The sequence below is a fragment of the Astatotilapia calliptera genome, chromosome 6 (assembly GCF_964374335.1).
Source record: "Astatotilapia calliptera chromosome 6, fAstCal68.1, whole genome shotgun sequence".
NCBI lineage: Eukaryota > Metazoa > Chordata > Actinopteri > Cichliformes > Cichlidae > Astatotilapia > Astatotilapia calliptera.
In genome coordinates this window covers 7,490,084-7,516,456 of record NC_137427.1, presented here as the reverse complement: position 1 = coordinate 7,516,456, position 26,373 = coordinate 7,490,084, and the positions used below count along the sequence as shown (strand labels likewise).

The window sequence follows — 26,373 nt, the reverse complement described above, 5'->3', positions numbered from 1 at the left end:
ACTCGTGGTGCAGAACGAGGTTTATTGAATATGTAGACAACAGATGATAGGATGGATGGCTGGCTGGACTTAGCGGACTGGTAGGCTGGCTGGCTGGCTAACTGACTGACTGGACGGAACACACGACAGAAACAACATCATCAATGACCCGACACTGAATGGGTAGAACAGAGGGCTTAAATACACAGACTGGTGATAATGATGATAATGAGGGACCGGTGAGTACACAGCTGAACATAATGAACTAATGATAATGGGAAGAGGATTGAACATAATACACACAGACCAAGGCTAACACAATAAAACAGGAAGTGGAACAGGCAGTAGATAAACAGTGAGTGTGAACTGAAAACACTGGGTCACCGACCCAGGAACCCTGACAGAGTGAGAGAGAATGAGTGAGAAAGAGGGATGGAAGCAAGAGCTCTGGGTGTCTACAAGGGATGATACAGAACATTAAGCGGCTTACAGTAGGGATAACTGATAATGATCAATATGCTCCTGACAGAGACCTAGATTGTAAATGACATTCTTCATGGATTCAACATAAATCTGGAGTAAAATCATTTACTCTTATTTTTATGAATCAAGAAAGCAAGCATGAGAGGAGATTAAAATTATGAGAAGATGTAGTTTTACAAATCCCTAATGGGAAACTAGGTCAGTGCAGTGGCAAGGCTTTAGCACACACATTTTTTTTTAAATTCAAAGTGACAGGACCACCCTCATTCCACCCACACCAAATCTCGACATTAAACCTCTATCCCCCATGTCAGAGAGATTTACCACTTCACTGCTAAGGGTTAGTAGGTAATGGGCATTGCAGGTTTTGGTTGCATAGGGAACAATCTAATGTATTTACCAACTTGTCAGATGTCAATTATTGGTATCCTTCACTCCCAGAAGGAATCACATCAAATGATCTTTTCAAAATTAAGATACTTTTAGGTCAGGATCTGCCCACTTTGTGTCACAAATGTTTACTGTCTTTACTACTATGCCCCTTAAACACAACATGAAAGCCATGGGAATCAGGACTGTTGGGCCAGCTGACAATAAGCTACAATGGTATACACTGGAGCCAGCTGAGGTGGTTCGGGCATCTGACAAGGATGCCTCCTGGGTGAGGTGTTCCGGGCATGTCCCGCCGGGAGAAGGCCCCGGGGCAGACCCAGGACACGCTGGAGAGATTATATCTCTCAGCTGGCCTGGGAACGCCTTGGTGTTCCCCCGGATAAGCTGGAGGAGATGGCTGGGGAGAGGGAGGTCTGGGCCTCTCTGCTTAGGCTGCTGCCCCCGCGACCCGGCCTTGGATAAAGCAGATGAAGATGGATGGATGGATGGTATACATAGACCTTAAGTCAATCTTCAGACCATTCAGCCCTTTGTGCAAAAAATAAATTCTTATTTATTTATTTTATCACAGACAGCATGATGATGATGGCAGCGTAAAGTGCGCTCCTTCCCAAGTGGTGGACTCTAATGCAAGTGCACATTTCTAGTAGATTATATTCTGGATTGTGGATATTCAGAAATGCTACAAGTTCCAAGTCTTTAGCCATGGTTGACACTTCACTTGACCTTTCTTTCATCTGACCCTGGTCAGAGTAAAACCTGGATCAAGCATCTTTGCTTTGGTCCCATCAGCCTCACATCAACCCCTAAGATTTACAAAGTCTAAGCCCAGGTCAACCATGCTCATGTTCAACCCTCAAGGTAAGTCTGGGACTATGAAGTCTGACTGGCAATGTAGAATGTCTCCTCTCTGGTGGGGAAGACGCAGCAGACAGTATAGGAAGTGAAAAGATACCAATGATCATATTCCTTCTACTGGTGTAGAGGTGTTTAGTTGGACTTTTATCTGAGAGAACAAAAAGGGTAAACCCTATGCAGCTGCACTTCTCAAAAAGGGTGATTATTTTTTTATGCTTATGAAGCAAAAACCAGTTCAAAGAATTTCATCTTATTGGAGTCTCTGAGTGGGACATTAAGGATTCCTGGCTCAGGACTTGTATCAGATACTGTTTGATCATAAGGTAGTTCATACAACAACACCTTAGGACAAAGATCAGTGGATTGACTTTGATATTATTTCAGAGAATGTGCATTTTAATGTACCACTTTTTGTATCCTGGATAGTCTTTTTCTGTTTCTTTTTTCTAAAGAAAGTTAGTGACTTTGACTTAGTCAAGAATTTTTGAACACTAGGTCCAGAAAGTAGGGACAGTTGTAATTTTGTATTTGCTTGTGTCAGCACATAAACAAATCAATAATCTCCTCACATGAATAAAATATGAATACAATGACAATTCCTCTCTGTCAAAGACATGGATTTGAATATTTCATCATTTATAGATATCTGGAAAGCTTGAATACAAAAAGACTAAGCTTTCTACTTTTCCCATGTAAATAGTATAGACCATTTATCTGTAAAGAAGCATTACTTTTTTATATTATAGCTAGTTATCTAAAAGATAAATTGCTGACACACACTACAACAGTGTTTGACAAGAATGATATGTCAGTCCAGACCGTGTCATTGCATTTCTCCACTGACTATTGAAACCAGACTTCATATTCTATACTGCTATGTGAGAAACATATTTAAAGTTACAGTGCAGTAATGACCAATTTAATTTAAGTAATACTTTACTTCCATTTATGATTTATACATTTTCTTTTTCACTTTTAATACTGGGATATTACACTTTTGGAATTATTTATTGCTATAAAGTAAAGTTTTTGAAGAATCCCATTAAGAAAAAACTCAATAAAAAGTCAATTGGGATTTAAGACATATTGTAGTTTTCATGTGATCTTTTATTAATATGTGATCTAATTAAATGCGGTTAAAGTTATACATCAAGGAATCATTAATGCCTGGGTCTCTGTGTGCTGTACATTATTCAAGTCATTGTCTTTCATATTAAACATTTATATTGGCATTTTGAGAGAGGGTTTAGTAAATGAAAAATGAAATGTTTTTATTTCAATTTTTAATGCTTTAATTTGTCCATGTGAGGTAGATGTATTCCAGATACCATTACAAGGCTAAATGCTAAGATCATTTATTCTAGGCAATGGATGAGAGCTACTCTGAAATATTCTCACAGTCTCTGTCTTCCACCCTTTAAGTGAAATAAATGATTAGATATAAATTATGGATGTAGCATTATAAATCTGCATCCATTAAAGCTTTGTCCTGTTACACGTCTTCTGGATTCAGTCCCAAAAACTTTACTAAAATCTATACTCCACCCACAAAGCAAAAAGCTTGTCAGAAGAATTTGAAATGTTGTTTAAATGTTCCTCACTCTCCAGTTGCATATAGTCTCATGCTACAAGCAGTAAATATTTACTAATGGAAAATAACAGTGCGGTTTGAACTGTTGTCTGAGTTGCATTAACATTCATTCATCCTTTAAAATGAGATATATTGAGTTGCCAGTGCACCTCATTCAGTTTTCCTTTTTAAGAGGTCACAGCATACTGAAATATGTGAATTAAATATTATACTTGTTATGAATACATGGATAAATAGGTATAATTGTATGCCATTTACCGGTTCATTACTTTTGCAAGGAGGCTGTTTTCAGTCCATATGCTTTGTCCATTTGGTAGTTTTTCCCCTTCTTTTCCATCTCATTATCCAGCATAAACAAAACTCAAAAGTGTTTACAACCGTGATAGGGTATACTTATACACAGGAGGCTTTGAGCTAAATGATAAAATTATATGCTAATTACTCATGATGACCGTGCTAACATACTCAGATGCTTGGCAATTTAGTTTAGTTCTTTCCATTTGATGACCTCATTGACAAGTTTTGACATCTGACAAGTATATTTCAATCAAGATGTGTTTTAATGAGTCAACAGATTTTTTCAAGCTAATCCCTACCCATCCATTCACTTCCACTTATCCTTTCCAGGGTCGAGGGGGGCGCTGGAGCATATCCCAGCTGTCATAGGGCGAGAGGCGGGGTACACCCTGGACAGGTCGCCAGTCTGTCGCAGGGCTAACACATAGAGACACAGACAACCATTCGCACTCTTATTCACTCACAGATTCAGTCTAGAATTTATTAAAAGCTACACTTTTTTATATTTTTCACATGCTTACTTTTACAACAATGAATAGAGGTCACTGTTGCTCGCACAGTGAAATTGGCTTCAAAGAACATGCTTCACCAAAAAGTCATAGTGATTGCTTTGATTACTCACAGTTGCCTGTGATTTTGCATGTTTGACCTCAAATACTTGGTAACTACTAGCTGAGGGACAGTAACACTTGAGTTTTACTACAACTGAGAGATTAGCTGCACAAGTCTGTCACTTCCATGGTTATTCCACTGGTCATTGACCAGTCTCTGCACCTGCAACTGTTTTCCTAGTGACACCCTCCATCAACCTCCATCATCCACTTGCAACCTGCCAGTTCCCAGATGGGTCCTGACCAGTCTGTAGAGCTGTATGACTGGGGCATTGTTAATTTTATCCCACATTGCAACCATAATTGTTAAGACACCTACAATGAATGAAGTTAATGTCACATACTAATCTCAACATAATATGAGTCAGTGGTAGCTCACTATCTAACAGTGGCATGGTTTAATTTGACTGTTAGATGTTAATTAGTTGTTGGTATATTAAACTGTCAGTGTAGAAGACTTTATTATTAGCATGTGTGTTGTCAGAAGCTCAATAGATACAATTTCAGCATGACACAATCAAATCAGCCTAACAAAGCAAAAGTATTCTTCAACTGACTTCTCAGATACTCTTCTGGTTATTTTTACTCTCTGAAAGAAACATTAATCAGTTTTTGTGTTCCAGAGATTTTGAGCATGCGAAATAGATAATCCCTGGTCTGCTTGAAGGACGTCTTGGTAACAGACGACCGTGTTTATTTAACATGATGAGCAAAATTAAACACACTCTGTCTGGATCTTCACTAATCCCCCTTGTCTCTGCCTTCTGTCACCTTCATTTACCACTTGATGTTTTTTTGTCTATCTTTACTTTTGTAGTTGACTCTGACTCAGCTTAATAACTTCTATTCTCTTCTTTCTGTGTGTTTTTCTCTTCCATTTAATTGTTATGATAAAATGCCCCATTTAACTACTCTTGTCCCCCTATAGTGCTGATGAGAGGTTTGATGCCACGTTCCATACAAATGTGCTGGTCAATGCTTCAGGAGCTTGTCAGTACATTCCACCAGGTGAGACATCCCAGATATTTCTATATTCTTACACTACCGTCCCACACTACTCCCAACATGCTAAATCCAAATTGTCATCATCTTAGGGACATCATTATCTCAACATCATCATTACTGTTATCACTGCCATCAACACCCTTCTCATTCTCACCTCACTGTTCTGGTGAACAATCTCTATTCAGATTCCCAAGACAATGTCATTTTACAATCACTGAACATTAGAGACTGTTTCCACTTCCTCCACATACCAAAGTTGTTCCATTTGATATAGATCTAGTGACTCGGGGGGCCATGGAAGATCACTGAACTCACTTTCTTGTTCACAAAGACAGAATTGGATTGCTGTCTTGCATTGTTTTACTGCAACAGCCATTGGAAGATGGTAAATTATGGGTATAAGAAATATATGGTCAGCAAAAATATTCAGACTATAGCATGCAGACATACAAGTTCAAGTTTGCAGAGAAAACTGTTATACCACTACAACCAACTTGGATTATTAACACAAGCTAGCTCTGGCCTCAGCATTGTCTTCTTGGCTGACAGGAGAAGAGCGCGTCATGGTCTTCCACTTATTATGCTTTCTAAAGGGCTTACCATCATCTTTCTGTCAGCTTTAACTAGTGTCACCATTCTCTTTTAGTCTTTTACATGCACTTTTCTGTTTGCAGAACTGCTGCTCACTGAGCAAATTTTGTAAACTCTGGAGATTGTTCTGGTGAAAATCTCAGGAGATCAGCAATTTCAGACTCACTCAAACTACCCTGCCTGGCATCAGCAAAGATGCCATGGCCACTGAACTCAAATACTCCCCCCCCCCCCCCACCCCCCCACCCCATCTAATGTTTGATATAACACTAACTAAAGCTCTTGATCTGTTTCTAGATCAGTATTTTTTGAATCGCAAAGCTGATGTTTATTTGTATTCTAAAAGGATATCAGTGCCTATAATAAATGGCTTGGAATATACTAGATTTTAGTATCAGAGAAGCATTTATTTAAAGTATGTTTAAGTAAAAATTGTCATGTAGAAGTAACTTTTTATTATTTTAAAAATAAATATTTACATAAAAAAACTGATTGGTTTCTAAAAGTAATTTATCTGCAGGTATCTTGAAGAGTACCTGCTACATCGACGTTCGGTGGTTCCCGTTTGATATTCAGAAGTGTGACCTGAAATTTGGTTCCTGGACCCACAATGGTTGGTTGCTGGATCTCCAGATGATGGAAGTCGATGTCTCTACATATATACCCAATGGGGAGTGGGACCTTGTTGGTAAGAACGAAAACAAAATGTCATGCATAGATGCTGAATAAGAAAGACCCTGATAAGACTCTCACTGAGATTCAGCATTAACTATGTGAAACATCCAATCAGTGTCACACACAGCAGGTGTTTCAGCTGTGTTTCTTTCTTTGTAAGATGCCACTCTCTTAGTCAATCAGTCCACAACGAAGGGGTCTTTAGATGGTGTGAATAATGCAGCTTCTATTTACTATAGTACTAAATAAATCTTCAACAAATTCTGTTTCTGACAGCATTTCTGTACAATACAGGTGATGCTAATTTCAAATACTGATCACAACAGGTAGGCTAGCAAAGCTAAAAATAAAATCCATCAGAAGTAGTTAAAAAGAACTCTCTCAGTTCATACCTTCAAGCCTTTCAGAAGCATCTAGGAAATGACTCCAGCATTTTGCCTACAGTTAGGGTTAGGGTTGATGACTCAAATGGATAAAGCATATCAAAAAACATGGAAAGTTGCCCATCAAAGTGCCGTTTAAAATCATCCTCCTAACTTTATCCCTCATCCTATCAATATTTTTACCGTATATATTCCACTGCTTGTGTCTCCATATGGAAATAAAGAACTCATCCAGGTTTGGGTGTTAATCGGAGGCCAATGGAATAATTTCCAGACACAAACTGACTAACACACAGAGTTGGTGCACCCAGCTGGCTGGGGGAATAGATGGGGGGTTGTGAGTGTGTGTGGTGACAGCTGGCCTAGGGATGGTTCACTTAATTCAGGCACAGCCAGGCAGCTAGCTGGCCAAGAACACACACTGTCCTGGTGCCTTAGAACATGCCCATGTTCATGCAAGAGTGCAAACACACACTCAAAAGCAAGCAGACACGCATTGTTTCACTGTCTCAGGGGGTAACTCATTAAATTAAGCCATTCCTGAGCCCATTAACCTAATCTGAACTATCACAACTGAATGCCTCACCCCCACCCTTCACCTATTTATAACCTTTACCCTAAAACCAACTCTTATCCCCAAAAAGCAGTCTGGACCCTTCAGGACTGCACTTTTAAGTCTCTAGGGTGACACACGTTCCCATGGGTTAGTGTTCTGTCAGGTTAAAGTCCCTAAAGGGAATGGAGGACATGACCCCATACAAGTGAGCGCACGCACACGCGCACGCACACACACACACACACACACACACACACACACACACACACACACACACACACACACACACACACACACACACACACACACACAAGATCTGGTAAATGCATCTGCAGGTCTACAATCCATCAAATTAATAGAAACTAACAAAGGCTATTTCTCTTCGGCAAGCGGGTGACAAGAGTTTTAAATGAAATGAAATTGAATCCGAGCAATCAATTTAAACTGAATTCCTATAGGAAGTAAGGCTCACACACGCAGTGATAATATCAAGTGTTTTCTGTTACTGACTTGAAAAAAGTTGTGCATTTTGACTGTATTGTTGATTGTGTCATTTTCACAATCAATTAATTGCTATTAGAGGGGTATAATGCTGGGTAAACCATACACAGGCAGCACTCTTGTGGGTTGACTTTTATTCATCACTGATTGTTGATTGTAAGCTACACATGACTGCCTGGCAGTCACACATACTCACACAGAGGTCCTTGATTGATGATATTAATCCAGAGGACAAGCTAACATTGTCTGCATTCCACCTTAAAATGATTATACATATGAAATAGATCTGCTATTGTTACTGATCATTTAGCTATACAATTGTTCTTGTACTTGTAGTTTTTCTGACTATGGCCAGGCCAATGTGATGTTGATTTCTGTTACTGACCTTTTAAAAATCAAAATATATCTATGCCAACAACAAAGATAAAACTATAGTGTTGAACATGGCAGATGACTGCTTTTTGGAGATGTAGCTGGGTAATCTGAAGCATTTACTAACATTTGCAGGTTTTAACATTTTGTGGCAGTCCTTTACTCTTGCTCGGCATATAATACAACCAATGATCATGGCACAATGCATTGCAGCTACAGCTAACTTTCCACAATCTCCAAAGATAATTTTATTTGAAACTATTTAAATTACAGCTAAAGATAAATACACGCTCCTTTTAGTTTTTGTTTATTTGTTTTTTACAAAAACAGAGTTACTGTTCAGATATATATTCTATATTTTCACTTTTTAGTCACCATGAAATGAACTTGAACATAAAATAAACTTTAGTGACTGCTTTTTAATGTCATTTTACTGTTTTCATTTAATTTTTTGTCTACCCTTACTTGTTTTGATACGTTGAACTAGTACTGTGTACAAAAGGTGCCTTTCAAATATGCTGTAAGGAACAGGAACTGTTGTTTGTCTGTAAAATAGATGTGGAAGTATTCATAAATTTTAATAGTTTATATTTGAAAGTTATCAAGCTGGTTTTGATCAAACAAATTCCAATAACAGGATGAAAAGATGGCCAGCTGGTCAGCAAACAGATTCAAAAGCCAATTACTGCTCTCAACAAATGGCTGTCATTTTAAAGCCATGAACTTGCAACTTCTATTTCAGTCTCTACTGTATGAGCAATTCTTTATACTGATTATAACTTCCTGCTAAACAAACAGGTGGAATGGATTTGAGATTATTAGGCACAAGTTGATTTTCTTTTGTTTTTGTTTTTTTCAAAGCAAGCTGCTTCCCAACATGATTAACTAAATTCCAGTCTGGACAAAATAATATTAATCTGATTGGTTAAAGTCTACAAATTTATGAAATACAGAAATTGAAAGAAGAAGAAAAAAGTACTATTATCATATTCATAAGTTTCCAACATCTTCTATAAAAAGTACAAGTTGGCTTTCCATAAAATGTAAAACATTATACTTCTACAAGTATTTTGCCTGTATTTATTTACATTTTAACTAATGCCTTTTTGTTAACAAGGCCATACATGAAGTATGAAGAAATGTGCATTATTGGCTTATTTTACTGTTTATAAAAAAATATTCAGTCAAGCAGAAGAAAGAACTGGACCATTATTTCATAATTCTGTGTTTTTGACCTCTAAACTGACACCTTTTTACCCCTTAATATGTCTCCCAGGTGTACCAGCAAAGCGTAATGAGCTGTATTATGACTGCTGCAAGGAGCCCTACCCCGATGTGACGTTCACAGTCACTATGCGCCGCAGGACTCTTTATTATGGCTTAAACCTGCTCATCCCCTGTGTGCTCATCTCTGGTCTGGCACTGTTGGTCTTTCTGCTCCCTGCTGACTCTGGAGAAAAGATCTCACTGGGTACAGAGGATCACATACACATCAGGCCATCCTTGCACACAAAGACACAGATACACAGTTTCACGCAGAGGGACAATGATTCATGATTATATTCATACATGTAGACAAAAATGTGCCTTTCTCCCCTACTTCGGTCATCTCTGCCCACCAGACTGCAATTGCTTACCCATTTATTTGTCTTTGCTTTATGCTAGCGCTGACATTATTGCTTTGAATAAGCATTTGCTTTGAATTCTGTTCCTTAGCAGATGAACAAAAGCACCACTGTTAACGCAGCAAAGATAATCATGTGGACCTGAAAATGCCAGCTTGTTTCAAAATGCCATTCCGTGAGACAGGGCTGCACTAAATAGAAATGAGACAGTGCTCCTTTGACGGTGGATAAGATAGTAAATATTCCAAAAATAAATTCATAGCTTTTGTCACCTGTTTTGAAGACAACCAGCTGCATTTATTTTGAGTTCTCTCAAGTCACAATTTAACAGCAATAGAGATGTTTGATGAAATAATGTATCTAATGTGTGTCTGCCCTTTTTAGGCATAACGGTACTGCTGTCTCTGACAGTGTTCATGTTACTGGTAGCAGAGATCATGCCTGCCACTTCAGACTCAGTTCCTCTAATTGGTAAGACAATATTCAGCTCCTCGTAATGCTTTTATTGGTAATTATTTAATTGTTGGTTTAAAAACAACATTAAAGCAATTGTGAATTGTGAAGGTTTTCACAGGAACCTATGCAGTCTGAGTATGCACATCCCTCGATTCAGTGGCTTGTAGAACAACATTTAGCAGCAATAACTTGAAGCACTGATTGGTTTTCTATATGACTTCACTAGTCTCTAAAATAATTGTGAAGAAATCTTCTTTGCAAGGTTTATGGGGAGTTCTTTTAGGGTCTTATCATACCACTTCATTTGCTGAGTCAACTGCTAAAACTTCTGCTTTAATAGAAGCAATTGCAATTGTTGATAATCAGTTAACCAAGTCCATTTACACAGTAGTGCATAGAGACTGTACTCTGGTGTCCACCTAAAGACATGGATGTTAACTGGTGATTCTAAATTGGTTATGGATGCCAACACTAGAAAATGTTATTTAAATCACAATCTAATATTTCCATTTTCAAACATCCAAGAGCTAAAATGTGTGCTATTTTTAGTTTATTTTTAATTGATGGAATTGTTTTTACAATAAATAGGTAAGAAAATTATAATATATCATGACTTGCCCAAAAGGTGGAAAAGGTATAAAGTGCCACAGTGAGGGTAGTGGGTCAGTATGGAGATTTTATTTTCTCAATTTACTGTTCAGAGAGAAAACCATGGAAAGTTGCTGGATGAAAAGAATAATTTACCCAGGAGACAGTTGGCTACAATAGGTTAGAGTGTCAAAATAGATCGTTATGCCTCATACTCACATCACAGGGCAGTCTGTAGCAGAAAACATTCTTTGCACAGATGGACTGATATGTTGTGGCTGTGGGCGGGTTCTAAAGAGTGTGGGGTGGGTGTTTGCTTGCTGATGCAGTATGTGAAGATTATATTCAGCGTAGGAGATAAACAGTTGTGTTGCATAAGACCATACTGATGCAGACAGGGGAAGACAAGGCAGCAGACTTTAAGAAGGGAGGAGAAGCTGCAGATAGGGCTGCTGCCCTGCATCATCTGGCAGCTCAGTGATGTAAAACAAAGCCAAGAGAAAACACGCCTTTTAGAGTAGATGTTTAACACACTACAGATACTGTATATCAGAGATAATAGATAAAAGACAAAAATGTCTTTGACATTTACTATCAGAGGTTATCATACAATTCCAATTATATTGTGACACGGAAACGTATAATTTCATTAGCCCGCCTTTCTACTTAATCGCTGACATCACAGCTGCATCAGAATGTGTTTGAAAAACATGCTTTCCTACATGGAAAGGATATGCATTTTTATGTCCCTGTGTGTCTTCCAGTGCCTCCAAGGCTGTTATGTCTTTTGGCTACATTTTACATTAACAAAAAAGATGTTAGTCATCCTCTTAACCGCCCCTGGGGTGTTATGACCTTAGATTTGTTGACAGGGATCATTTCTTCACTGAATAATCAACCAGCTACCTTACTTGGTGACAGTGATGATGCTTTCTAATCTAATAATTTTAAAATGACCATTTCACTTATATATTTAAATAAATAAATCATTCAGTAACAGACTACAATATCTACTAACAAGCCATGTGTCCTTTATTGAAATTGCAATATACTGATTTGTTCGTATTCTTCTTCAGCTCAGTATTTTGCTAGCACCATGATGATTGTGGGATTGTCGGTGGTGGTAACTGTTCTGGTTCTGCAATTCCACCACCATGACCCCCACGGAGGAAAAATGCCTAAATGGGTGAGTTCAATAAGGGGAAAAAAGAGACAATTTAATTACAGTATTATTTCAATAACCACCTCTCTAAAACTGTTTCCAAGCTTTGATGTGCCCCTCTTTAGAAGTTGAAAAAGGTTAGTTCTTGCAACAAAAAGGGTACGCATCATTAGCACAATAACAATAACAGATCCTTCTTTGTTTAGTAAAAAAAAAAAAACCATAAAAAAAAAAATTGACTCTCCTTAGTTTCACATCATATTTTTCACCTGACAACCACTGCTCTAACATAATGCATAGAGGTACAGCCGCTGAGCCAGTATAAGTCCATTTTATTTTCGAGTTTGTTTGTGTAAGGACATGACACCAAGATCTTACACAATGATTAAAGGTACTTTTTAAAACTATACTCTGCAAAACTTTTCTTAAACCCTTTACCACTTGAGGCAACATTTTAAGAGTGGCTGTGAACAAGTCATTTCTGATGTATCCTTCTATTATCTTTTGATTTTTTTCCTTTTAGTCCTGCTCTCATTCTCTTAAGAAGCTTTGCCTTTTTGGTAGGCCACCAAATAAATGCAAGAAATAGAAATTTTCAGGATGAAATCATACCAACTGTTGTTTCAATTCTGTTGCTAGCTTTAGTCATTTTAGAAGATTTTAGACTATTTTTTTGGTAAGTGTCAATTAAACTGTCTATGTAGATTCTCTGTCATCCAGGTCATGGTAGTCTAAGGAACACTTTCCAGTGTAAATTAACATATCAATCCAATCTTTCCACCTTCTTTCCTCCAGCTAAATCTTTATCTTTCTTATTTCTTTCTTTCAGGTCCGAGTCTTTCTTCTCAACTGGTGCGCTTGGTTCCTCCGTATGAAGAAGCCTGGAGAGGAAAGCAAAACTCCAGTGAGCTCAACCAGTCCTTCAACTTATAAGTACTCCCATTCTCCTGCTCACCACACTAGCACCACCAGCATTCAGATGAGCACCATACCAGGGCAGCCATCCACTCAGGCAACAACAACCAATGGAAACATGAACCTATACTTTAGCTACCACTCAATGGGCACAGACAACCCTGTGTTTCCACCTAGTGTTGATTCAGGTGTGATTGTGTGCGGTGGTGGAAATGGAGGTGGAGGGAATCATCATAACGGTACCTCCCAGCTTGACATCCACTCAGACCAGACACGGACTTTGCTTTTGGAGCAGATTCCCGAAATTTGCCGGATTTTGGAAGAAGTGCAGTACATTGCGAATCGCTTCAGAGAGCAGGACGAGGGGGAGGCAATCTGCAGCGAGTGGAAATTTGCAGCTGCAGTCGTGGACCGGTTATGCCTGGTGGCCTTCTCGCTGTTCTCCATCATCTGCACCTTCACTATTCTCATGTCAGCTCCCAATTTCATTGAAGCCGTGTCAAAAGACTTTACGTAAGGCTGCTCTCTATCATCACTGACAGATAAAAACTAACAGTAGAAATTCTGACACAATTAGACCTGCACCACACAAGCCTCTCTTGTACTTTTATGTGAAGACACACAAGCTCAAGTTAATTTAGAATTGATATCACCATAGATCAGTACCCAGCCTTTACCCCTCTCATTACACGTTTGTTGGTATATAGCTGGGGTAATGTGTTTTTTCCCTGTGAAGGTTCCTCTTTAGCTTACAACATACATACAGGTACATAGGAAGTTGAAGCAACATGTAGTAGTTAATGATGTAGAAAGTCAGACTGATGCACTTTTCTTCTGTATCCCTGCTGCACCACATCATTTACTTGCCACCATTTGAGCGTCACGTCTCATCAGAATTCACTCTTTCCCTTACAGCTTTTCTTTTCTCTTAATTTTAGAATTTACACATCCTGTCTTCACTCCGTTTTCTAGAGATGTCTTACCTAAACAACTTCAGCAGTTACATATATAGTACAGGGTTTTACAGGTGTATTCTTGTAATGCATTTGTTCTTTGTATTTTATAAATAAATCCACATTTTACAGTGCAATCTGGTTAAGCTGAAATTGATTTTTTAATGAGTTAGCAAATTCACTGAGATCTACTGAAATTATACATTTCACTAATCTGAGGTGTGAAACTACTGAGTATTTTCATTTTAGATAAATATACATTTTCCCTCGCTAACTGAAATTTGATTTAAAATTTCAATTCAACTCAATTTTATTTATATAGTTGTCCCCTCAAGGTGAAAATGCCCATTATAATTTCCCACAGCCTGACTTACAACTGTATCTGATTCATTACAACAAAGAAAGCCAAATAATTTCTTTATACCTTCATTTTTACTCTTCCTTTTACAAATGGAGCTATTAGTCTAATATATATTACAGTCTTTCTCGATTGCTTAAACACTTTTCTTGAAACTATGGCTCGTATTCTCAAAACAGTAAACACAAATCCATAACGTCTCACTCAATTTCCCGAAAATTGTATTTTCAGGTCAAAATTAAGCTCTACACTCAAAACCATTCACTCTTGCTGAAAAACCAAACTTTGTCCACAGACATCAGACACAAGGCCTCAAAAACACACACACTACAACATAGTCTTACACATTGGTGCAATAAATTGAAAACAATATTTCAAAAACTGTCAAGTTATGTTGCTTGTGGTTCTTCCCCTCAAAAACCTTTTCACATCATGAAAACAAAAGATCCAATGTACACACAGTGTAGGGCTGGGCGATATATCGAGTTTTTGAAAAATATCGATATATTTTCATACGAGATATAAGATGTGACAATATCGTTTATATCATATAGTCTATGTTACGTTATAATTATACTTATGGAGCCGCAGGTTTGCCTCTCTTTCGTCCACTTTTGTCTCTACGCAACGTCACTCGGCCTCGCCTCTCCTTCACTGAACACAACTCCCCCTCCCCCATAGCTTCACCTGCAGGCAATGACAAGATGAAAGCGGAAAATCTCCGTTAGCGAGTTACCTCGGATCGCCCCGTGCGTGGGGCTGGACGGTGTCAACGTGTTAGCGAGCTAACCACGCTAACGAGCTAACCGCGCTAACGACATGCAGCCCGGAGGAGCTGCACGGCCTAAAATCCTTTCATTTTCTCAAAAACCGACAGTGCGCCTTATGTATGAATTCTGGTTGTGCTTACTGACGCGAACCGATTTTATGTGGTACACAGCGCTCAGCAATCTGTCAAAAAATGTTTTAATATGACTTTGCTAAGCTACGGAGCTGCACCACTTGATGGATTGTCGGAGGATTACGGCTACCGAGGAGGAGCCTCGCGGAGTGATACGTACTGTGTGTGTATAAGGACCACAAATGGCACCTGTTCAGAGACGTGGTGCAGCTGTGAAATCTGTCTCTTTGTTATTACGCTCAGCGTCTATTAGTTTACATTTTGATTGCACAATTGTGAGCTTTTTGTTATGCACAAAAACAACATTGTTTTCTTTTATTTATGGACCATGATTATTTAATAAATGCTGATAATTTATTTTTGAGTAATTTCTTCATGTACATCTACGCTGTATGTAAATAAAAGTGCCCGTGTGACATCTGGGACACAGTGTGACTAGAACTCTCTTTTTGTTCTTAACTTAAAACTTAAAACTTTAAAAAAAATATTGAGATATATATCTTATATCGCCATCCAGCTAAAAAGAGAGATAAGAGATAAGAGATAACTCTTTATTGTCATTGCACAGTCATACATAGTACATGAAATTGGAAAAACTGTCCTACGTCGGCACTACATATAACACAACACGACACGATATGACACATCACAACGTAACAAACAACACAACACAGTATATTAACTTAGTATAAAAAAGAAGAATAAGTGTATGTGTATTGCACACTGTTATTATTGCACATTAATTATTATTGCACCTTGTTATAAATATAAATATTATTGTTATCGTTTTAAACATTGTAAACTCCCCCTAAAAAGTCCAGGGAGGTATCCAGTCAGGTCAGCTATTTACATTGATCAGGGCTATTGCCCTGTTGTAAAAGCTGTCCTTGAGTCTATTTGTTCGGGACCTCAGCAGCCTGAACCTCCTGCCAGACGGCAGCAGCTTAAACACCCGGTGTCCTGGGTGTGTGCAGTCCCGTAGGATGCTGCGTGCCCTCTTGAGACAGTGAAAAAATATCGAGATATGAATTTTGGGTCATATCGCCCAGCCCTAATACAGTGGCACATTTTTATTCATGTACCATACAGTACAACACACAGCAAAAACATTATTCCACCTGCAGCATCCTGTCTGTGATCTGGGTCAGGTCCGGGAATCTCATCCACATCACAGGCTATATTGACCCTGGCCAGGCAGCAGGGGTAAAATCCTCTCACATGCCTGATCCACCGCTGGCATGCATCTACTGATATGTATAGGCAGGCTTCTTCCACGACCCGGAGGAGGTGAACACGGACATAAGGTTCTCTGTCATACACTTTCTACCGCCACGCCGAAAATAACTCCTCCATCGGGTTTAGAAAGGGAGAGTATGCAGGCAGAAAGATGTTAGAAAACCTTGGGTTATTGGTAAACCAGTCATGAACCAGAGCAGTGTGATGGAAGCTGACATTACACCAAACAACAGCATAGTGAGGCTGCTCTGGCTGTGCTGGTTCACTGTAGTCCCGCTGGAACATATGTTGTCTTAGACCATCAAGAAAAGCAAGGAGAAGCATAGTGTTATAGGGTCCTAGAATGGCATGGCGGTGGAGTACCCCTCGTTGGCTGATGGCTGCGCACAGAGTGACATTCCCTCCACGCTGACCAGGTACATTTACAATAGCCCAATGGCCAATTATGTTCCTCCACCTCCTCCTTGGTGTCCTAGACCTCCTTTTCCTCCTCAACCTCTTCCTTTGCATCTCTTTGAATCCATTGTTTCAAACCTGAATGAGTTTCCGATTGGTGTGTGATAAATTTTGACTCGTAGTGTTTCCACTTGGTTAATTGTGTGCTAATTGAGCTCAAGCTGTGCTGACTTAAGTTAACATTATTGAATGCAAGCGCTTTCTAAATGGCCACATGGTATAAGCACTGAAAAATGTAGCGATTTGTGTGTAGAGTTTTGCAGTAACAGTTCCCCACATCTGACTCATGTGTTAAAGCAGGGGAATAGTGTTTATAGTTCAAGGAAATGGGTGTGCTTTTTGAAAAATAGCATTATGGTTTTGAAATTTTAGTTCAAAAGATTGGTTATAGTGTTTAAGCAATCAAGAAAACCTGCAATACATCGCCTGCCCTTTATAAGGTTTATTTACTGCAGACAGAAGAACACAGAATACGTAGGCACCAAAATGTTAATATACCTCTGCTAACCCTGCCTTACAGGCCAAATCTTACCAATCTCTGCTTCTCCACAGCAACCCAGTCTGTCAGTGGCAGTTCATTTAAACTATAGGAATGATTTACCAGACACTGGAAAAAATACTCAGTCAACATCACTGTTTTGAAATGACATTAAAGCGACAAATTAATACTACCGGAACTTTTCTGTGACTGAAAACTTAACTTTTCAGGGCAGTTTATTAAAGTGTCACTTCATTACATCCATCCCTTGTGTTAATACAGTATAGTTTTGTTAGCATATGATGCACTATTTGTAAATCACTCACACTCACTTACAGTGCAATTTTTCCTTGGGTAGTAAATTCATCTTTGTTTATTTGTGTGAGCTAGACATGTTCTCACACAGAAACTCACAATACAGAAAGAGAATATTTTGAAATCTATTCTGAGATGTGCATTTAGTACTCTTTTGTAGTGGTGAGTGCTTTGTATTTTACTCTCTAATGCTCAGTGAAAGGCAAACACTTTTCTTCCCTAATCTCTAGTGACAACATGTAACAAGAATTACTGGGTGACTTGATAGAACAGATTTTTGTTCAACTTTGTCTCTTTTCGCCCCCTGACTGTCCTCTGATTCCAGGGGGCAAAAGACATGAGTGAATTCCCATTTTAAAAACCCACATAAATTCACAGCCTTTTTCCACCAAGCTATTGGATATTTTAAATGGTGTTAAGTGGGGAAACTAAAGAAGAATGAAGCAACACCATACAGTATACCACACAGCGATTGCAGAAATACTCACTGAAATGGAATTCATGCTGTTACAGTTAATCAATGCACTACGTACAGACAAACAGCTTCCAACTGCTGTCGACCTTTTATGCCACTAAAGCACTGTAAACAGTTTGTTATGTCCAGTCATAATAGACATGAAGCAAAAGGTGAAGCCAATGAAATGTACAGTGTTGCTTTATTGCCAATTCTTTTGTGCGAACTTAAGCTGCATTCAAAAATCTACTTTTCTGTGACCAGGGATTTGATGTTTTTACTTGCTTTAAATGTCACAAATATGCTTTTAAAAATAACACGGAGTAGTCTTATAATCTTTAAATGAACAGGCAGACATTTGTTTCAAACAGATCAAAAGATGAATACCACTTTCACATCTGTGTAATAAAGGAGCTATAGTCAGTGCTCTGGAGTTATCTTAAGCTACCTACATGCTGATGGTAACTTACTTGACTGACATATTTCTGTCTAACTCAGAGAAACAAATCCATTTTTTACCAAGTTGAACAATTCCATTAAATATTGGTCAGTGTTCTAATTGTGCACGGTCCTAGCATATTCCAAATTGTACAGTATTTGCTTAAATATGAATCCAATCATAGATGATCTGATAACAAAACATTTATTGGGATTTATTGGAAATGCCTGCAAATGTCCATGCAGATAGAAGTGGGAAGGTATCACAAATGTGCTCCATCTCACCTACCAACGTGTTGGAACATACAGATGCAATAGTTCATATGAGGCATGAATTGAAAGGTTGCATTAGAAGAAATAAAACCATGTCAAGAATTGTTTAATGTAAAAGACAATGCAATTTACAATTCAACATATTGAAGTTCACCCACACACTAAAGGCTCGAATTGCAGTTTTTTAAAGGTTTAATTCTGCTGAATGATTTTGACAAGTATAGCTAAAAATGAGGATGTGGCAGTTTACTTTTTGCAATGCTTTTGAATTTGTCTGTTGCTTTTAATGGTTTTTAAACTGACAATGTTGTATTTTGGTCAACTTGAGTGTCTTATTCTTTGTAGTCTGTGCCTCAGTATCATTCAGAGTCATTCTACGTTGAATAATGTACATAAATGCTCAGTGTACATCACTATTTTGAGAAAAATAAAGGAGTGACTAATAATTATTGGCATTTCACTTGCTGACATGCTACAATTCATGAAATTATATAGTTTGATTAAAATGTTACCACCAGAATTTTCAATCAGTCATGATGAATTCTGGAACCGACTGGAAGTGGTCATTACTAGGTTGTTTTTTGCAATCTGAAGAGTCAGTGAAATGACAGCTTGTCATCTAATATGCCTGCCTAATCACAAGTGACTTCTATGGTATTGTTCACACAGTTTTATAAAATGTCATATTTCACTGACAGAATAATATATTATTTTTTTTCTCACAATAAGCTCTAACAAAAGAGTTCAAAATTTAGAAAAATATACACACAATCAGGTTCATAAGTATTTGAACAATGCAACCAATAATGGGTTCTGTATACCATAACAGTCGATTTAAAAAAACAGAAAACCAAGATGTGATTAATGTGCAGACTTTCAGCTTTAATTTAAGCAGAGATTTAAATCAGGTGGTAATTCCAAATACTAAACTTTTGTAGCCCTTCGTTGGTGCTTTTAAAATAAGGTCCAGACAGATGCTGATGCAACTGAAAAAGGCTATCATTACCCTGAAAAATAAATCTTATCTATCAGACAAAACAGCAAAACTGGGTATATTCTTAAAAAGCCATGCACTGGGTAGCTCATTAACAGCCAAGGGCAAGAAAGACCACAGAAGACAAACATCTAAGTATTGAGACTGGGGGAAGTATGGAGAAGGGAAAGAACACCTCATGATCGAAAGCATACAACAATATCAGTCAATCATGATGAAGCAGAGTGACCCACAAACAAATAGCAACTGAAGCCAACTACAGTAAAGGCCTAGCAGAGGCCAACAAGGAAGGTAACACAGCAATGGATGATTTTCCAGGCTTCATTGTCTAGTATAGGGCTGCCACGATTAGTCGACTAGTCATGATTACGTCGACTATCAAAATCGTCGACGACTAATTTAATAGTCGACGCGTCGTTTGAAGCTTTTGTAAGATCACAAAAGACGCAGGAATAAGTAGTAGGATTTAAGAGTGTAATAACGTACTGAAACAGAAGATGGCAGCACTGCATGTATAAGGATGCCAGCTGCCGTTAAACCCCGAAGAAGAAAAAGAAGTAGCTCTGTCCCAGAATTCATAGCGCAGCCCAGCTCAGTTTCCAACAATGGCGGTAGCTAGTTAGTTTTAATATTACTCTTATTATTCTTTCTGGGTCACAAAATAAACGTTTAACATATTTTCAAGCGAGAATGTAGCTGTGCAAACCTCAAATATCTGCTCAGTTTATCAAGACACCACATATTTTGAAAAGCACTCAAACGTCTGTTCCCCACTACCTCGATAGCTAGCCGGGGGCAAAGCTGACTAGAGCCGGTGAGAACCCCGGACTCCGGGCAAATCGTTTTCAAACCCACGGCCGTCTTTCGCTACTCGGGTTAAACATGATATGTAAGTCACTACATATGTTATAACTTAAAATGTTATTGTTTGGCTTTTTTTTTAGTATTTTATTTATTCCTGAGTAAATCGGTTTGGCTGAGATTAAAGTTATAGTTTTTACACAGCTGAATAAACGTCAAGCAGACAACTGATTATCAGAAGTGTGAAATGCTCGAGAATATACTCCGGTGTCCTGTTATATTTTAGATAGCAAGGAGTTTATTAAACTTCACCGAAACAATCTGCAAATTTCATTAAAATTTAATAAACTATCATCTTGCCTTTATTTTTAATTAGCACATACCTTAAACACTTAAAGCTGTAAGCTAATGATAGTTATATAAGAGCAGATGCATGCTCTGATTAGTCGACTAATCGCAAAAATAATCTGTGACTAGTCGACTATCAAAATAATCGTTTGTGGCAGCCCTAGTCTAGCATTAAACACAATTATCAAAACTAAAAAACTTTGTTAATTTTATAATTATTTTTAGCCTCTGAAAATAGGAGAATTTCTTTAAAAATGTCTGTAAACAGTTAATGTAAACAATTAATATCTTCGTTAAATCATTTAAATTAAACATAAAAGTCTGCACTACAATCATCTTGACTGCATGACTTGAATTGCTTGATTGCTGGACCGTGATGTCATACAGACAATATTGCAATAATTCTATTATTGTCCAAATATGTATGACCCTAATTGCATATGTCTTCTTCATGACAGTGAGATCATGAAGCTTCACATGTGCAGTAAGATCCATGAAGTCAAGAGTCATTCAGCATAGCATAAAGGTTAAGCTGTGAACAAATCTAAATGTACCATATTTTTTGGATTATAAGGCGCACTATAGATTAACGGGTCTGTTTTCATACATATAATGCAGATTATAAGACGCATTAAGGGAAACAAAACAGTCAGATAAGTCAAATTTTACTCAACTCATTCTTCTTACTTCCTCCATTTCCTTACCATTAATTCATTAATGTTGAATTCTCTTGCAGCTGCTCTATTCCCATGTTGTTGCAGTATATTAATGACTAACCTCGTATTGTGGATGGGTTATCTCAGTTGTTCTCCTAACTGAAGTTTGGTTCGTTTACAGCATCCTGCCATGTGATTGCATTTGTTCCTAACCATTGGGAACCCTCATGTTAACTTTTATCGAGTCGAAAAAAGTTAGCATTCATCCTCCAGCTTCACTGTGTTTATGTTATGCTAACATTACATTATCCTAGCTGTGTCATTAGTGATCACATAGCACAGACCTTCCGAAAGTGTGGGGCCCGCCCCCTATGGGGGGCGCAGAGCCATTGCAGGGGGGGGGGCGCAGCATGAAAAGGGGAAAAAAACAAAACAACCATTGGGCGCCCACACAAACACAAAGCAGGAGATGAAGCATCACTGAATATGTTTCCAAACCAACTTCATTCTAAGCCAAAGACTAGAAAATATGGTGAAGCATATCTTCCCTTTGGTTTCACCTGCACAAGTGCCAAGGTAGGTCTCCCCTGCAGAATTGGTTTTCCCTTCATTGGGAGCACAAGCTGGGCTCTCCAAATCACAGACAAACAGCATCCCACATTCGTGATTTTTAGTTCACAAACACTTCTTGTAATGACTAAACTACTCCTGACATTTTGGAGATGTTAGCTCTTTATACAGTAAAGTTACAGTGGGGTACAAATAATATCAGGCTGATCCTGCCACGATTTGTTCCCCCTGTCTAAATCATGGACAAACAGTATCCCACAGCTGTTTATGTTTTTAAACCCATTTTGCACAGAGAGGCATTTTTTTTTGAAAAATGTATTGATAGCAATGTTGAATATTATTACACAGGAAAAAAACAACTACATGTAAAATAATTACACCGTGATGCCTCTGCCTTTCTAAATTGAGGGACAGTAACTGCGTGTTTATATGTAAGCATGTAAAACCTGAAGATAGATTAACAGTATTTTGTCTCTGACTATCTGCCATTCTGCAATTCCACTCATGTAAGCAATAACGTGGTGCACAGCTGACGTGAAAAAAGGCACATACCTTTGACGGTGCGAGACGAACTGTATTCCTCATCCACACCTAAACGCAAAAAATTAGTTTTAAAAAATCTCCGTTTTCGGTGATTCGAAACGCCGTTTACGTGTGGACGAAACAGCTGCGTTTTCAAAAAATACCCGTGTAGCGTAAAGAGTTAGTAGTTTATTTTCTTACTACCTGCAGATTACTTGTATTTGCTTAATTGTTTACTAAATGTTTGAGGTGTGAAATAAACCACAATTGAGCAAAATATGGGTGTGTGTGGTTGGAGGATGTGTTAGAGCGTGCGTGTGTGTGTGCGCGCGCGAGGGGGGGGGTGCGCGAACATTTTTCTGTAAAACAAAGGGGTGCGCAGCGAAAAAAGTTTGGGAACCACTGACATAGCACATCATTAAATACCAGCTAGTCCAACTTCAGTAACCTTACAAAAGTCACTGTTGTTTAGTTTTCTGTCTTCATGTATGTTGGAAGTGATAGCAGAGCTGTAAGTTTTATTTTTTTTCAGAAATCTCTCATTTAGAACATACCATATCAAGTTTAGGTGGAAACTAGGGAGCTAACTTCCTGCTAACTTCTAACTTCTAACTTCAAATCTTGCTAATTTTGTTAAAGATGAAAGAATTTAGACAGTTTTTACCTCTCATTGATGCCGCAGTGTTCGTTTTAATTTTGGGACCTGAAGTGAAAGAGTTTTGGACCCAGATTACTCTGCTCCTGACTATGGTAGCCGTAATGCTCTGACAATCCATCAAGCAGTGCAGCTACATAGCTTACCAAAGTCGTACTAAAACATTTTTTGACAGATTTTTGAGCGCCGTGACCACATAAAATCGGCTTGAGGTCAGTAAGCACAACCAGAATTCATACACAAAGGCGCACAGTGTTATAAGGCACACTATTGATTTTTGAGAAAATTAAAGGATTTTAAGTATGCCTCATAATGCGGAAAATACAGTAATTAACTTGCTGCTGTGTCAAGCTCCTAGCTTCAATAGAGACATCCAGAACCACATGTTGATTTACATATGCCAGTATTGATAGATTTTTTTTTAAGATAAGAAATGACATTTTTTGACATTTCAAAACTCATGTTCGATGCAATGCAAAATTCAAAGATTCCCTGTTTTAGGAATAGTATTTCTAGGCTCAGGCTTCAGATTACTACACAAAATTGAGCCAGAACCTTCTCTGCACCCTGAGCTGATAAGTTAAACTAAACTCAGATATGTGAACATGTAACAAACATTCATCAGACAGTATGGTTCAGCAGCCTTCCTCATTTCCCAAGAGGAAGGAATGGAGGAAATAAACAAAGTCAGACAGTATCCAATCTCCTTACTGCCTATGATATTAGTCAGGACTTTCAGCAGCTTAGCACACACACAAACACACAGACACCAAATGCTGCTCAGCAGTGTGATAACATGTTCAAATTGGTCAAATCTAATCTCAGGCTTCACTGCACACATACAGACAGCTGTAGGTGGCTGGAATTGCACCCCACTGTATCACACCACAAACACATGGACCCCAACCTTCCATTTGCCAGCAGACCAAGGTGACAGACACAGTGCCATAACCTTTACCTGAAATTGTCCTGGAACAGGCCACTTTGGTTGTACTGGATGCTTGCACAGTTTTGGTGAGTAATGTTTTCTCTGTTTGGTGGCACTGTTGGTCTCAGGTAATCTGGAACACACCTCTGTGGGCTTAATAGTGTAGTTCAATATAAAGACCACACACCTAACATCTCCAGTGAGGTGTATGTATATGGTCCTAAACAGTTCTATGATAAAATGTTTTGCAACTTGCAGCTAAATAAATACAAGCTAACCTGAGTATTTTGAATAACTATTGTTTCTTACAATAATAAAATGCAATGCAATATAATGTCTTAATGCATCTCTATTATTTAGAATGCAAAAAGTCAAAAGTACTTACTGCATCCTGAATATGAGGAAAGCCAGCCTCTAGCCAATGATCTGAAAGTCACTGCTGTCGTGGATGTTTCATGAAGTAGTTTGCTTTTGAATAACCTGCATGACCTAGTAAGTCTAATCTGATCTCTGTAATCACGCATTTTCCATTCAAATGGCAGTTCTCAGCAGTATTAAAACAAATTGAACCCAGTGAGAACACAAGGCTTACCCGACATCAAGCTGTGCTGTCCATCATTGCTGACAATGGCTGGTAACACAAATGTGTTACCAGCCGTCCTCATTGTCTTACAGATGTGGCAATCAACCATGGATGTTTTTATGTTAAAATCTACACTTCACCTTGTCTATAACCAAGGAATAATAAAAATAGAAATAATAATAATTACATCCATGTTCATTTATTTCACGTATCAACCACTTTCTCTTCTCTCCAACTTAATCCAGAAGTATGGAAATGCATGTATATGTGTGTAGTGTGTAAAAAAATAAAACATATAAATAAAATGCTCTTAATCTGATTTCAGGGTGAATGGGGTATATAATCTCATTTACTCCTTCAATCCTTTTCCATTCTATTCTTAACAAATGCTCTCATAGTAACACTACGAGTACAGTGCATATTCACAGTTATTCTTAGTGCATAATCTTGGCTCATAACAGAACTGATTGGGAGAAAAGAGGTTATTAAAGGAGGTTAGGAGGTCACATGTTGCTGTTGGCGATACATGAGAAAACCATGTATCGCATGTCGTAGTTGGAGGGAATTACACATGATTAAAACTAAATTGAAAGACTGTGGTTTCTAAATGAAGAAAAAATAAACATTTAACTTAAACTTCTGTTCAGGAGTTTCTGTAATTACAACCATGAGAAAGTGATTTTACTTAATGGCAATATTTCACTTCTGATCAGACATGTTCTGATAAAGTATATTTAAATGGCACCGCAAAGCAAGAAAACCCTAACCCTAACTGCAATAGCACATGAGAAGTCAGGCAGAACCTCATAAACTGGCAGTTAAAGTTCTCTCAGGTTTAAATCACTATTTTCCCCTTAAAGCAGTCAGGGGTGAATGGTGACAGTTACCATTTGCACTGCTGCTTTTTATTGCAGATGTTTTGTTGCAGTATATTATGTTGAATATAATGTCTCTGCTTGCTGTTATCAGATCAGTAAGGTGTGGAGAGGCAGTGTGTGTGACAGACACAGCCTGTGTCTGGCCCCTGCCCCAGTGCTGCAGTGAGTTAACTTAATGTGTTTGAAGAGGCGTATTTTCTGTTTTTGCGCTTCGTGCCCTAAGTGATACAAATAGGCTGCTGATGTGTGTGGGAGCCATGGCGGAAACATTTCATCATTTGATGATCATCATTTCTCCTCCTGTCTGAACACATACCATCTACCTTGTTTTTTTTCCTCCTTTTGCATTTGTGAAACATTACCAGTTACTATATGTGCATGTCTACTCATCCCTGTTCACACACCTCTTATATCTCTTTTACACATCTCTTTTCTCCACCTCTGATTACATTTGTATTATAAAATTAAGTAAACACGTTAACCAGTAAGTTACAGTAATTAAGTAGTGCTGTGCTTCCAATGTGAAGGTGAAATG

The 26,373-nt window shown here is 38.2% G+C and overlaps 1 protein-coding gene across 1 annotated transcript in view; it reads left to right on the top strand.

Annotated features, from left to right (window-relative positions):
• Positions 1-15,678, top strand: part of LOC113023674 (neuronal acetylcholine receptor subunit alpha-7-like) — a 56,750-nt gene extending 41,072 nt beyond the window's left edge. Inside the window, exons 5-10 of the mRNA XM_026169929.2 lie at positions 5,141-5,220; positions 6,329-6,496; positions 9,572-9,766; positions 10,305-10,391; positions 12,041-12,150; positions 12,956-15,678. Coding sequence (XP_026025714.1) covers positions 5,141-5,220; positions 6,329-6,496; positions 9,572-9,766; positions 10,305-10,391; positions 12,041-12,150; positions 12,956-13,558 — 1,243 coding nt within the window. The 3' untranslated portion in view covers positions 13,559-15,678. The remainder of the gene's footprint in view (positions 1-5,140; positions 5,221-6,328; positions 6,497-9,571; positions 9,767-10,304; positions 10,392-12,040; positions 12,151-12,955) is intronic.
• Positions 15,679-26,373: the final 10,695 nt, after the last annotated feature.